The sequence below is a fragment of the Lichenostomus cassidix genome, chromosome 1Aa, assembly GCF_008360975.1.
Source record: "Lichenostomus cassidix isolate B80296 chromosome 1Aa, HeHo_3.0, whole genome shotgun sequence".
Lineage (NCBI taxonomy): Eukaryota > Metazoa > Chordata > Aves > Passeriformes > Meliphagidae > Lichenostomus > Lichenostomus cassidix.
In genome coordinates, this window is record NC_139480.1 from 13124100 (window position 1) to 13137839 (window position 13740).

General features: G+C 37.0%; 1 protein-coding gene across 9 annotated transcripts in view; it reads right to left on the reverse strand.

Moving 5' to 3' along the window:
* Positions 1 to 272: 272 nt before the first annotated feature.
* The window catches only part of ATXN7L1 (ataxin 7 like 1), a 113709-nt gene continuing 100241 nt past the window's right edge, over positions 273 to 13740 (reverse strand). For 4 of the 9 annotated variants that reach the window (XM_085040665.1, XM_085040625.1, XM_085040675.1 and 1 more), the window contains 4 exons: positions 13605 to 13726; positions 10063 to 11014; positions 6090 to 6164; positions 273 to 3742 (listed from right to left, as the gene is read on the reverse strand). In XM_085040665.1, the coding sequence (XP_084896791.1) occupies positions 3632 to 3742; positions 6090 to 6164; positions 10063 to 11014; positions 13605 to 13726 (1260 nt within the window). In that variant the 3' untranslated portion in view covers positions 273 to 3631. Of the gene's footprint in view, positions 3743 to 6089; positions 6165 to 8036; positions 9111 to 10062; positions 11015 to 13604; positions 13727 to 13740 lie in introns of those variants that run through there. The other 5 variants (XM_085040695.1, XM_085040633.1, XR_014846277.1 and 2 more) reach the window with 4 other exon arrangements.

A 13740-nucleotide genomic window follows, 5' to 3' on the forward strand; every position in this document is an offset into this window, starting at 1 on the left:
TAAAAATGGTTTCTCAGTGCAAAAAACCTCAGTAGCTGATCGCTGCACGTGTCTTGACATGTAAATGCAGAAAAATTTTAGACATGAGTGCCAAAAATAATTCCAGAGCACTTCAGCCCTGTACAGAAAGCTGGGCAGATCTTTTGAACTACAATGGAATCTTCGTGCAGGGTATCTTCACAGTGTATTTGAGCCCCTGGAAAGAGAAAGGGCAGTCTTACAATACACACCATTTTTGCTTTGCAAAGGGAAATAATGACAAACCCCATCTGTTTCTTACAAACATATAAATTATTTTATTTACAAAGCCATGTTACAAAAAAAAAATAATAAAGCAAAAAACAAAAAATACAATCGCTCACTAGAGAATATCTCCAGGCCCGGTGTTGAACCATGGCAGTATCAATCAGATACATGTTTGTTCTGGTTTTCCTTTTTTAAACTGTAAGCCATAGAATTTACTATTTACACCTACTTTAGACATTTATTCTGCTTACAATTATCACAAGCATGGAATGAATTCTATTCGATACTGCTAATACATAAAGGTGCAGGACAAAGAATGAAAATACTTAGTGTTACAAAATATGGATTGTAGAAAAGAAATTGGCTGTACAAGTATGGCATTTTTTTTTCTTAGAATGATTGGACATGCTTTCTTCAAAAGTCTTCTGGAAAAGGTTCTAAAATCTGTAGTAGGAAAGCACAATATAGCAGGTGCAAATTCATTTCTGTGCAACAACAGTTATTTAATATATCCCATGACTGACCAGCTATGCAAAACCCACAGAGTTTTGTTAAAGTGCCATGGGTCAACAGCATAACAAAATATAAGGTGTAAATAGAAAAATTTCTTTTTTTCTTCTTTTTTTTAAAACAATAGTTCACTGAGAATCAGCAATAATAGAATATGCTGTATAAACTATTCTCTACAAAGGTCGATCAGCACTATTTACAATTGTTACATCGATACAAAAGAAGGCATACAAGTTATCCAAGTCGCTTTTTATGGCTGACGGGCCTATGCATTGCGTATGTGTAACAACCAAAGCTTCTGAGCCTCTATTGCTGGAAACAAATCACAAGGTTTTCAGGCAAATGGGGAAGAAAAAGAACTACGAGTGAATGCTACACTAAGAATGCATTATAGGCTGGTCCAGTTTGTATCCACTTTTTCCCAAATGTTTACTTCCATTTCACTTTGCAGGCTAAAATTTTCAATACATTTAATTAAATAATGATTCTTTGATGATGAAAGAACACCACGGGATTTTACTTCGTGCTTAACTTTCCTGAAATGCTGTCAGGTGTAAGCCAGTTGAAAACAAAATTTAAGCAGCATTCAAAGGACAGGCTCCATAATTCAGCTTTCCAATTAAAAGACGCATGGAAACAGCTAAAGCTCCCTAAAACTACAAAATTGCTCCTTCAGTCACTGATTAGCTTTATTTCTCAGAAGCAACCACTGAATCTCACAACCACTGTTTTCCCTCAACAACTAGAAATAGCAGTTCATTGATTACAGAGGATGACTTTGTTACTGAGATTTTTAAAATCCTGCAGTTTTATAACTCAAAATAAATTAAAAAAAATCAACGTAGTACTGCTCCTAAAACTGAACAAGACAAAAATTGTGCAAAAATAACAAAGATATGTACACATTTTTCAGTCTGAAGAAATGTACAATAAAAACATAATTCAAAGAACATTTTAAAAATATAAACATTGCTTAAACTTTCCTAAGTTTCATACTGTTTCTGAAACTATACCGGTCAGTTAGCTCTGAAGTATAGCAAAACATAAATTATTACAAAATTAACACTATAAAAATTTATTTTAAGAATATTTCTAAACTTTTTTCAAAGGGTCTAGCCTTGTTTATAATTGCTTAAACATTTTTAGTCTTAAAATTTGCCTTAAGCCTTCTTTTTTTAAAAAAGAAAGTAGTAATAATCTCCCTATTTGCAGTCTCTCGCCTTTCCCCAAGATGTAAATAAACCAGCATATAAGTGCACTTTTAACACTGTAGAAATAAAAATTAACTCCTCTGTACTATTGTTCCAGTACCTAGTATTGGCTTCCTGATTATAAAATCTATATTTATTAAAAAATTATTCAGTAATCCTATAAGAAACACTGTCAGTGCAATTCTATTAATGCAAGCCAATCTGCTCAACTCCTGTCCTCACAAACCCAAACTGCTCACTGAAGTTATCAAGTGCTGTGTTCTTAAGGGTCTGGAAATCCCCCAAGATATGGGGATTTTACACATTGGGCCCCTGATAACAGTAATTACAGTTTGGTGCAAAATTCTGCTATGCATTGATTGAACTACAGATTCCTTAAGAGTCTGATCCTGGAAGAGGCTGAACACTCAGAATTCCCACTGAAATTATTAAATGCTGTAGGTACAGAGCACCAATCAGGATTAGTCCCTAAAGTTGCAGTGCTCCAGCTGTTTGCAAATTACTAAGAAATGCACTCAATTTTTATCCATAGGACAAGCTTAAATACAGAATTACTGTAATTTTTATTTAATGAAAAAATTTGGAGATCCTTTAAATAAATTCAAATCATGATCTGGATTTTTTTTTTTTTTTGGAATGTCCATTGTGTTCTGGTAAGGAAACAAAGGGAGCATTGCAACACTAACAGCTTTAAAAGGCATGAAACATAACCAAGCAGAACGCACAGATCAGTGGCAAATACAAGTGGAAAAACTAAACAAATCACTATTACAGTTTTCTGTAAATTTAATTCTCTTTAAAACCACAAATTTGTAAAAGATTAAATCCATCTGCAGGACATAGAAAAGAAAAACCCTGTGGAGTAGGGCTGCTGAGAGCTAGAGATTATAGGCTGGTTCCTTTTCCTTGTTATGGAAGAGTCCTTATTCTACCAGTCCGGTTTGATGTCTTCTAAAAGAGAAACCAGAGCCAGGTTCAAAATCACACAATGTCTTTTGGTATAAAACACTTCAACAATGTCTGTGGCTGACAGTACTCAAAGCAGGAATTTATTTCAAGTCCCTGAACTAAATTTCCTTCCTGTTTACTGACTACATTAGACCTTTAAGAAAAGGAACTGCTTTGAATAAACAGCATATTTCCTTTTGGGATGGTCTGATTTTAGTAAGCTTTGGTGAATCTCATGTTCATTAACTTGGTTATCATTACAAATAAAGAGCAGCAATCAGACGACAACTCTGAAGAATCTTTTCCTCTACACAGCATGTTTTCATGCACAAGGAATCCTCACACAGCATACACGTTGTCACCTTCCCTTAATAAAATGATCTAGTTACTCAGTATTAAAAACCACCGCATACTGAGGTCTTGAAGTGTTAACACTTTCAGGCACCTAAAAGCACTATGAAGACAAAAACACTTGATTAGTTAAAAACCTAGAACAAGGATAAAATCTGGAGAAAACAAACTTTTAATACATACAGGCACAAATAATTTGACTGTAAAACTACCATTCCATTAATTTTTGTTAAAGACCAAGTAGTTTTTGTATGGAAAAATACCTCTTTTACTAAAGCAAGAATAGTTGGAAAAACAGGCACGCTTTTATGTATACAATCCCTTGTTCAGGTCTTAAAGAGAGGCAGCAATATTCATATTAAACATTAATTGAGAAGAATCCTTTTGAGTTTAACCTGATGGAGTTTAATGCAATGGAAGAGAACTGACAGGCCTACAGCAATTCTCCTCATGATCCACCAGTCCCACGGGTGTACCTGAGTGAACTTGAACACATGGAGCAAATGGCCAAAAGGAACTACTCCTGTGACATAAACACGACAGGCCACCTTCAGCTCACAACTCAATAATGAGAAGCACTCCATTCTGGGTGGCAGGTGACTGTCACAGCACTGCCGTGTGTCCCCTCACTCCGACCGGCTGCACTGGGAAGGCCAGCGGGAAGCTCCCTCTCCCAGTTGGACTGCAAGTGGGCAGTCATAGGTGTGAACAAGGCTGGGTTTGTGGCCTAACACAATTTTCCAAATGCCACATTCACACCCAGCCACTCAACCCTGTGATGAGTTATGGACTCCTCTCCCTTCTCCTGAGAACAATCTTCTCCTCCCTTTGGCTCCCCCGCTGCACCAGCAGACAGCCCCGACAGGTTGCCTGGCCAGGAAACACAGTGGAGGCAGTCCAGAGGAACTGCTCCATATGCACATTTAGCTCAGCAGCTGCAACTCTGCTTCTAACTGCATTGTTAGAAGTCTGTTGTTGTGATGTATTCATGAAAACTTGCCAGATTTTTCCAACTATAAACCCTGGTGTATAGCAGAGATTGTCTCTGCCTACAGACCTTGCTTCACTTGGACTCTCTGATCATCACGGTTATAGCAACACTAACATTCAAAACAAGAGAGCTCAGCTTCCACAGTAATATCTTTACTGACACAGCATACACTTGTAGGTCCACTTATTGTTACCTAATTATTAACACCTTTATAATGAAACATTACAGCATAGTTTAAGACAGAAATTTATTTAGAGACTATTCAATTGCTAGATTGGAGATGAAAGCTGCCAACAAAGCAGTTTGATTTGACAGTGACAAGCGTTTATTAAATAGGGAATCATTATTCATGGTTCCAATACTAAAATCCTGTCTAAGTTTAAAAAAAAAGTTTAACAACACTTAGTATCAACTTGATTTTTTTTTTGTATTTGTACTTTGAGCTCCACATTCAACTACCAAACTGACAAAAACATATTTATAAAATATAAAGTTTGTGAGGCTTAAAACAAGGAAACACTTCTATTTTTGATGAAGTTATGAAAACAGGCAGCTGAAAAGCTCTGCAATAGTCTCAGTTTACATACGGCTGACACAAAATTAATGTTTTGTACTCTTAGGTTTTCCCCATGGGATCTAGGCAACAGATCCCAACAAGTTCTGCTTCTCGGGTAGTGTGTATGTTATACTAACACAGGAGCAAGATGTTAAAACACAAACAGCTTTGCACTTCAGAACAGTTTGTCACTGGCAGTTGGATGACAGTGTCTCACACAGGAAAATGCCACTCCCTAGAAGTATGAAAAAACTTTCCACTTTCTTCCTTTCAGAGTAGTTTTTCCATACATAGTTTTGCATTCAGCAGTGAGAGAAAAAAAAAATTGTTTGGCAGTTCATCTCAAGATGTGAGCAATTCAGAGTATTTTGAATGGACATACAGTGGTGGGTTATCATTACTACAATCATTACTATTCTTTTGCTGTGTCTACATAGCAGAAACTAAGCAGCACAACCCTTTGGAATAACTACTCATGCATAATTTAGCCAGAATACATAACAGAATTCTAAGACACTGGTTGTACAGAAAAATCCTCTGGATTATTTGTGGCTATACATCGCTGAGGTGGGAAATCTTTTCACACTAAAGAACTTGATATTAAATTCTTGATAAAGTACTCAACTTGGAGAGTCAAATAGTAGGGGCCATATTAAAACAAACTAGTGTATCAGTCCTCCAGACAGATGAGGGGTGGATCATGGCTCAAGCACCTGTTCTCATAAAAAAGCTGAGTTACAGCATTTATTATCATTATCCAACTCATAGCCTAAGAACTCACATTACACATGAGTTAGTTATGCTTTCAGATTAGTTTCTCTGAATAGTCAAGTGCCTTGTCTTCTCTGTCCTGTTTCTGTTCTCTCTTTGCTGCTTCACTTCTGGCCTATTTTTAAATGCTGTCCCTCCTGTGCCAGTGTGGGGACTCTGCTGAGCCATCTTGCTCAGCAGGAGAAGTTGGATAGAAAAACCAACAGAGATCTGCTGCTGCTGAGTCTCTATTGCCAAAGCAACAGCCAGTGAGCAGCACATGAGACAACCTGAGCTGTAATACAGGTGGTGAAAAACAAGCAAAAAACCTTGTAATTCATAATTCTTGGAGGGGAAAATAACTGGAAAAAAGTTACATGAGAGGAGAAATCTAGTATTAGTTCACTGAAAGGCAGCTTCTATAATTTTTTTATGAATACAGTTCTTTATATTTTAAGGTTTTATAGTATAAAATGTTTCAAAAATGCTTACAGACTACTTAAGTACACTTTTTAAAGCAACTTACTTGTCTGTTGTGTACTGGGTTTGATGTACTCGAAGGACTGGATTGTGACAAAGCTACACTGCTATTTTTTCCAATCTGAAAAACATTAATTGAGCAGTATTGAGAGGCATATTTGTCAGTTGGATGCAGATGGTGGTGATGGCCTTCCCTTTCCTATGTAACATGGTACTAACTGTGTTGCATTTGGAACACAGGTATTTTGTTATTGCAAAAGATACACTTCAGATAGAATAGTCATTGTCTCTCAGAGTCTGCATACTTTAAATAGTCTTAAAAGACACATAAATACTAATACAGGTCAGAAAATAACATACAAAACAGTTGCTGAGGGAATATAAACTGTAACCCCCCACCCAGTATAGACAGAAATACTGTTTTTGCTTGTTACTGGAGTCACTTAGAGCAGCTAATCAGAGAGCACAGAGTGCTCGAGGTCGTGGGATCCTCCCCAGGAGACCTTCCCCACTCCTGAGGAGCTTAAACCAAGTGGCCAAGCACCAGAGCATGCCCTAAGTTATTCCATTTTCTTCCATGTATCATTGCTCAATAAAACAAATATTAATGATAAGAACCAAATCTAAGAGGTTCAAGCTTCCATTTTTATCCATTTACTACATCAGAGAATTTCTTTGGGGATGAGTGTGAATTATAGTATGCATCCATACATTTTAAAAGTACTTAGTTATAACATTGCAATATTCAATCTGCTTATTTCTGAGTTTACAGTGCTCTGAAAGAGCAGTCTACAATGACCTGTAAATGTGGTGTAGATATTTCTGCTGCAATACAAAAAGGGACACAGCTGCTGAGTCAGAGGAGTAGTTCCTCAGGGGTTAAAAGACTGATAAAAATTAACCATGGACACCTGTCTGCAAATGGCAGATGACTGGAGTGTGAAAAGTTGTTTACAAAGTCACCGGACTTTAAGTAACATCACTTTAATCCTTTGACGGAGAGGTAGCAAGGACCTGTTTTCTAAACAGTGAGAAGTGCAGTAACCAGTTTCTTGCTGACTTGGTGGGGCCGTGGCATTGCTGGCAGGACCTTCACAAGAGCAGCTTTCTCCTACCCTTCTGCAGCATTGTTTGTTATTTTACTATTTCACACAGAGAGTGAAAGGTAGCCTCTCTCTTCCTCTCCCCATTTGCCCTTTTTGACACAGAGATTGCTTGAAACAGTGTTCTCTGTTCACATTCTATCCAGAATAAATTTTCAAGTTTTTATTTACAGCCAGTTTTGAAGGTGCTCCCATGGTGCATGAAAAGGATGAGCCCTTGCCTGTCCTGCTCCCTTCACCTTGTTGTTTTGCCTGCCACAGCTCTTCTCTAGAAGATAACATTCTTCAACATACAAATCTTCACTAAAGATACACAGTCTTGTATCTTCCCTAGTCATTCACCAAATCAGGACACACCTGCAAACCTTTCGTCTCTACCTACACCATTACAGCATTCATAAAACCCTTCATAATAAGTACAGGTCCTCCTTTTAAATGGAGAAACAGTCACATAGGCTGAACAGGTACAGCACTCTGAAAAGAAAGAAAGGTTCCAAGATGTCTTGGGTCTTTAATGATGGGAAACACCATTTCAAAAGTATTAGTGTGAGGCCAAAACTCAAATTCGTTTTTTTTTCAGTCTCTTTTAAAAACCAAGTGTACTTCAAAACTTAATGGTTAACACTTTGAGTTACTATCTATGCAGTCAAGAGTTGAATTAAATAAGAAAACTATGCCTAAGCCTATCACCTGCTGCTTGATCTTTTTTCTGTGTTCTTAGCCTCTTTAGTTTGCCCTATTACATCAAGGAACAGGAGCAAGATTTTAAGCAATTCCATTTTTGGGTGGGATTTTTACTGTAATTGCATTTCTAAAACACAGCAAGCCAAACAGCACAGCTTAAAAGGGAATTTAAGTATTGTATTCTCCAGAGCTTTAAGAAACACATGTAGAGTATGTAATATTATTTGACCCATATGCTTAAATGGGTACAAATTCCATTTATTTTGTATTGCATACATTATCCTTGTAACAAAGACAATTAGCTGCCAGCCAGAATTCTGAAATACAATTAACTCCATTTTACCTCCTATTTTTGATTACTGCTGTAGCTCCAAAACTCAGCAGTTTAAGAGGAAAGTGTGACCAACTTTTACATGTATACATACATATACATATATGCATGTATACATATATATGTATGTATGGATGCAACAGGACACATATATATATATATATATTTATATCTATAAATATCTGTATATTGTAACACTCATTACAAATATTTAACCTCTTACTTAAGGAAAAGATATTAGTCAGAATTACATTTTTACAAATATTCAGCAAAGACCTCTGATTGATTCCTTGTGCTTTATTTACTTCTATTACTATGCAACATGATGAAATACATCACAAATTGAAACAGGAATGACACACAGGAACAGCCTTGATCCCTAGAGGGCTTAGAATTTGAACTCAGAACCTCCTGCACGCAGCTGTAAGACTTCCTCACACTGTACTAGCTACAGACACAGTCTATGTCCTGTGAAAAGACGATACAATCCATTTCCTATTACCCATGTCTGTACCAAAGTACCAATTTGTACTTATTTTTTCTTTCCATTTGACACCACATACCTCAGGGCAATTGAATCTTTCTGGACACACATTTCAAAGATCAGATTGTGTGACAGAAGGAAGAATTTACAGCATCCTCTGCTGACTTCAGTTACTTGAATAGCAGTTCTGATTGCACGACACATTTAATAGGCTTACAATAGAAAGACAGTGCCACTACCCATTTTAAAAAGCCAAACGTAATCTCTGTTGCACCTCTGCTGGAAGTAGGAAAGAGAAAATATACCTGCTAGGCCATTCTTTGAGACCTTCTTTCTGTCTCCTATACTGGCTTTAGGATTCATTTATTCCTTTTTTTCCTCTCCCATTTCTGCCATGTTACTTATGGATTGCTTTGCCTTTACCATCTTCTTTTCCAAATTCCACTTGTTTTTATGTGCAATATCCTTAGGAAACGAGAGTTTCACAAACAACAAAAAAATTTCCTAAGCTACCTTCTCTTGATTCTCTGAGGTATCCTTTTTTCTATGGCTTTGTCTTCCAGACGCCAGGGCCAAGTGCTGTTTTGTGTGCACCGCATAGCACTGGACACGGTAGCAGAATGAAACAGTAGATCATTATAAAGATCGTTTATTGGCAGTTTTCCCACCAGATCTTACTTCACATATACTTTTGTCCTTATATAGCACCTTATATAGCTTCTGAAAGAGAAGCCAAAGCTCTGTTGCTATCAATGAAGCAAGCATGTGTAACGTTATCTGTTGCACTGACTTCAATATTCTGTAAACACATATACACTAAAAAAGATAACCAAATGTCCACTAAAGGTCATCTGGTTAAGATCTTGATTTCTTAATTTTTCCAGTTTCAAACAGGAAACAATATCTGAGGTGAGGCACCTCTGACTCTCCCACGAGAAAGGCAAATGTGTTTTACAGAAGAGAAATGAAGAGACTTGCATAACATTAGGAAATGAACCCGCAACAAGTTTGGGAAAAGAAATAAACAGAAATTCTGACTCTCATCTTCCTGTTTCAATAAGACAATTTATTTCAGAGAGATGAGAATTAAGAAACTTTTTTTTCTAAAAGTTATTTATCCATTCTGGACATTCAATTTTACTTTCAGAGGTACAAATAGCTACTTTAATAATTGAATAAAAAAATCTCATAAAAATATTTTGAGAAAGTATATATATATTTCATTTTTTAACTCTAAAAACATCTTTCTATGACTGGTACAAAACAAATACAAATATGTTTCTGTATTAACCTAGAAAGTAAGTTGTGTGATGAAAACCAATCTGAAGTAAATATGGTATTTTGTTTTCAGAATGCATGAAATATTTCAAGGAAGTCAGACATGATCTGCAAAAAAATAACTGGAAGAGTCCCTTACCTGCCGAGAGATGGAGCTGCTTGTAGGATCTGGCACCGCAGAAATAAGGTTGGCAGTGCTCTTTCTATGAACACTATTCATACCAGGCATTTTAGTGATTTTACAGGCTTTGCTACTAGAACTAGAGTTTTTACGTTTTTTTCCTTCTGATTTGTCAAAAGAAAGGGGTAGAGAAGACACTGCATTATGTGCTCCCAGGGAGTGGTCCCCTGAGTGGTGCACGAGAGAAGATACAGACAGATTAGAAGAGTCAATACTGCTCACTACCATGCTCATGTGTTTCACTGAGTCTGTTGAACTACTTGACAATGAAGTCCGTCCTGAGGGCTCCGATTTGGCACTGAGTGGGCTTGTTCCATTATTGGTATTGTGCACAGACACACTGTTATAGGAGGATGTCGCCTGATAGGAGTTCAATGTTGAACTGGGGTTCAGGACACAGTTCTTTTTGTGGGACCCTGAAAATGAAGACGAGGAAGATGTCTGCAAAGATAATGAGGACGATGATGATGATGACGATGACGACTGCGGCTTTTTCTTTTTGTTACTTGAAGACTCATCACTCCGAGATGACAGGTCTTTCACTTTTGAGGATTTGCTGGTTTTTGTTTTGGATGGCTTGTGGGATGGGGAAGGGATGACTGCTGGCACTGGTGACACAGCTGATGGCGCCTTAAAAGTTGAGTCCATGATACTGAGGCTTGCAGCCACATGAGGAAAAGCTGTGGTGTGTGACATAATGGAATTCGTCTCTGCCGTTGTCACAAAGGCTGCATTTGATAACATGGCTGATGTCATTATATAAGAAGAAGTGATTCTTGAACTGATAGGTGTTGAAGGAATATACACAGCACTGGGGTTGCTGAAGGGCTGTAAGACTGATGCTGGAAAAGGAGTGGAGACATGTGCTGCTGGAGAAGGCATGGGACTATCTGCCGCAGGAGGAATTTTCCTAAGTAGAAAAGAAAAGGAAAGGAGGAAAAAAAAAAAGAAGATGACATTTAGATACATAAAAATTCCATCCAAACAATGCGGATAGGAAATAATTTCTGTGAAGGACTAACTTATTCAAAACCTAGTTCATTATAATTTTGATTCCTATTCTACCAATCACATACAACAATTAAGTGCACAGTATTGCAATGTAAACACATTATTACAAATTCCATTTCCTTTTCCCCGCTCTTATTTTACCAAACAATTAAAAAAAGTAAATAAAACACCAGACAGTGGCACCTGTAAATATCCTAGCCACTATGTTTCGTTAATTGCACATGTTTTGCTTCAAAGTTCAAGTGGGAGAACAGTTTCAATATCAAACTAAACTCATAGGTTAGATTTCATTACAGTAGTGAATGAGCCAGTGTGGGGGGTGGTGAAGCACTTAATCATTGTGTTAAAGAGGAAAGCTCATCCCTTTCCAAATGCAGTGCTATTCCCAACAGCTCGTTTGAGAACTGGTTAGATGGGATTAAACAGGTAAATTGTTGATTAATTTTCACTGATATTGAAAAATTGACAAAATATTAAACAGAACTTGATAAGCTTTATAAGCAGCTAAATACTCTTCTGAGAAGAAAATCTAATAATATTACCTGTAAAATTAGTAGAATGTATTCAAATTCCTTTCCATTCAGCCATCATCTATTATGTTATCTAGTGTGTTATTATCAAAGAACCAGACCATCATAATATCTCTTGGAATATTATTATATGAGTTTTTCCGATTATTTAGTCTTAAATTTAATTCACAGTTTAATCTTATTTCTCGTTGCTAAGAAGCTGTGCAGCCCCATAACTCTGTCCTTGTTATCCTCACTACTGACACATTTTCCATTTTTAAAGGCTTACTCTAGTCCTCAGAGAAGTATGATAAAAGAGCAGCCCTGGGTGTGCTGTTTTATCATAAATCAAATCCTAATTACAAGTGTTCTCTCCAGGTATTCCTCCCGTGGAGACTGTTGCACAGAACACTGTTTATGGCACAGTTACATAAGGGATTACATACAGTCCATGCCACCAGAAATGAGGAAGTCCTACTGCCTGCCACTTGCAATGCAAACAAAGCTGCTCACCAGAGCCATTCCTCAGGTTACTTTTATAAAGGGCCAACAATTCCAGCCCACCTTTGCAAAGTACTTTTGAGAACTAGGGAAAAAAGGACTTTGTTAATGTTACAGTTCTGAAAACATGGCCCTGCATCCCTGTACCTCTGGCCACAGCTGCAGAGCTACAGAATAACAGCCTCACACCCAGCTCTGCTTGGGGAGCACAGGAAAAGGTCAGTCCAGAGGAGGGTTGAGGACAGCAGAGGTTAGGCACTGTCAGCCTCCTGTGTTATACAGACAAGTGAGTATGGCTGGAATTCATTAAAATATTAGAGATTGTATAAACAGCTAGAATTTGGGAACATGTTTAAAATCAGATTTAGTGGGAGCAGGATAAGCCATGTTACTTCTGGTATCAAATAACTACTATAAAGGTTATTTTTGTTTTCATTGATAGTAGTGGTACTAGTTTGTACTAGTATTGGTACATGTTTTGTCAGATGCCCAAGCATCTTTTCTCCTGACAAAGCCAATAGATAACAAATTTTAATCTTCCTATTTAAGGAAACTAAAATATTTTTATTTGTAGAAGGTGATAGACACTAGTTTACAAATTTACAAAGCAAATTGAGCATGATTGGTCTCTAAACCGACATGAAACTGGCCCTTCTATGGCAGAACTAACCATTTCCAAACTACATCTCCTAGCACAGTGGCACTGTTATTATTAAGTTACCAGGTTAGTCAGACAAGCCAAGATTTAGTGCTTAAAAATATATATTTAAATAAAAATCAAACCTTGTTTATCTAATGGCTGGCATCCAATGAATATAACACAGTCCTGATAATAAACAGTGACATGAAACACTGCACTTTAGTGTCATTACATTGGAAGAAGAATGCATATTCTGTATCAGAATACCCCCAAAAAATCAATCCTATCTGCAGATGCCATGAACTTTTAATAATTATTTTTCAAAAAGAATTAACATCTATTTTAGAAGTGCAGTCTATTTTAATGTATCTGTGTAGTCGAAGCCTATGGTGCTTAGAACCTGCATATGTGATACAGAGATGCTTTGACAGTGAGTAATAATCTGAATTTTAAGATCTCAGAGGCAGTAAGGGCACTGTGGACTAAAACCCTATCATATTCCGTCTTATGCACAGACAAATGTGCACTGAGTTCCTTATCTTACAACTCATGAGTCTTACACAGCAAAGCCTGAATGGGTGATCTAGGGGCATGATAAAGGCATGAAATTCTAAGCCAAAATCTAGATTCTTAGGGACTAAAAAGAGTCCTAAATCTGGCAGAAATTTACATCAGACTGGGAGATTGTTCTGTGGGGCTGCATATTCCTTAACAGAGAAAAGAACACATACCTTAATACAGAGGTAATTTTAGAAACATTAGCCATGGAGTGTTTAATTTAGAAATTTTACAGAATTTAAAATGTTAAATTACCCACCAAGTGTAAAAATCCCACTTACTTCCACATCTGTGAGTTCAAGTGTTTTTCTACCATGGAGTTCAGTGCGAATCGAAAATGGTCCCATCTTCTGTCAAAGACATAGTACCCTCTTCCCATTAAGCGACTGCCATATGAACAGAACTGAAAGAAAAGGT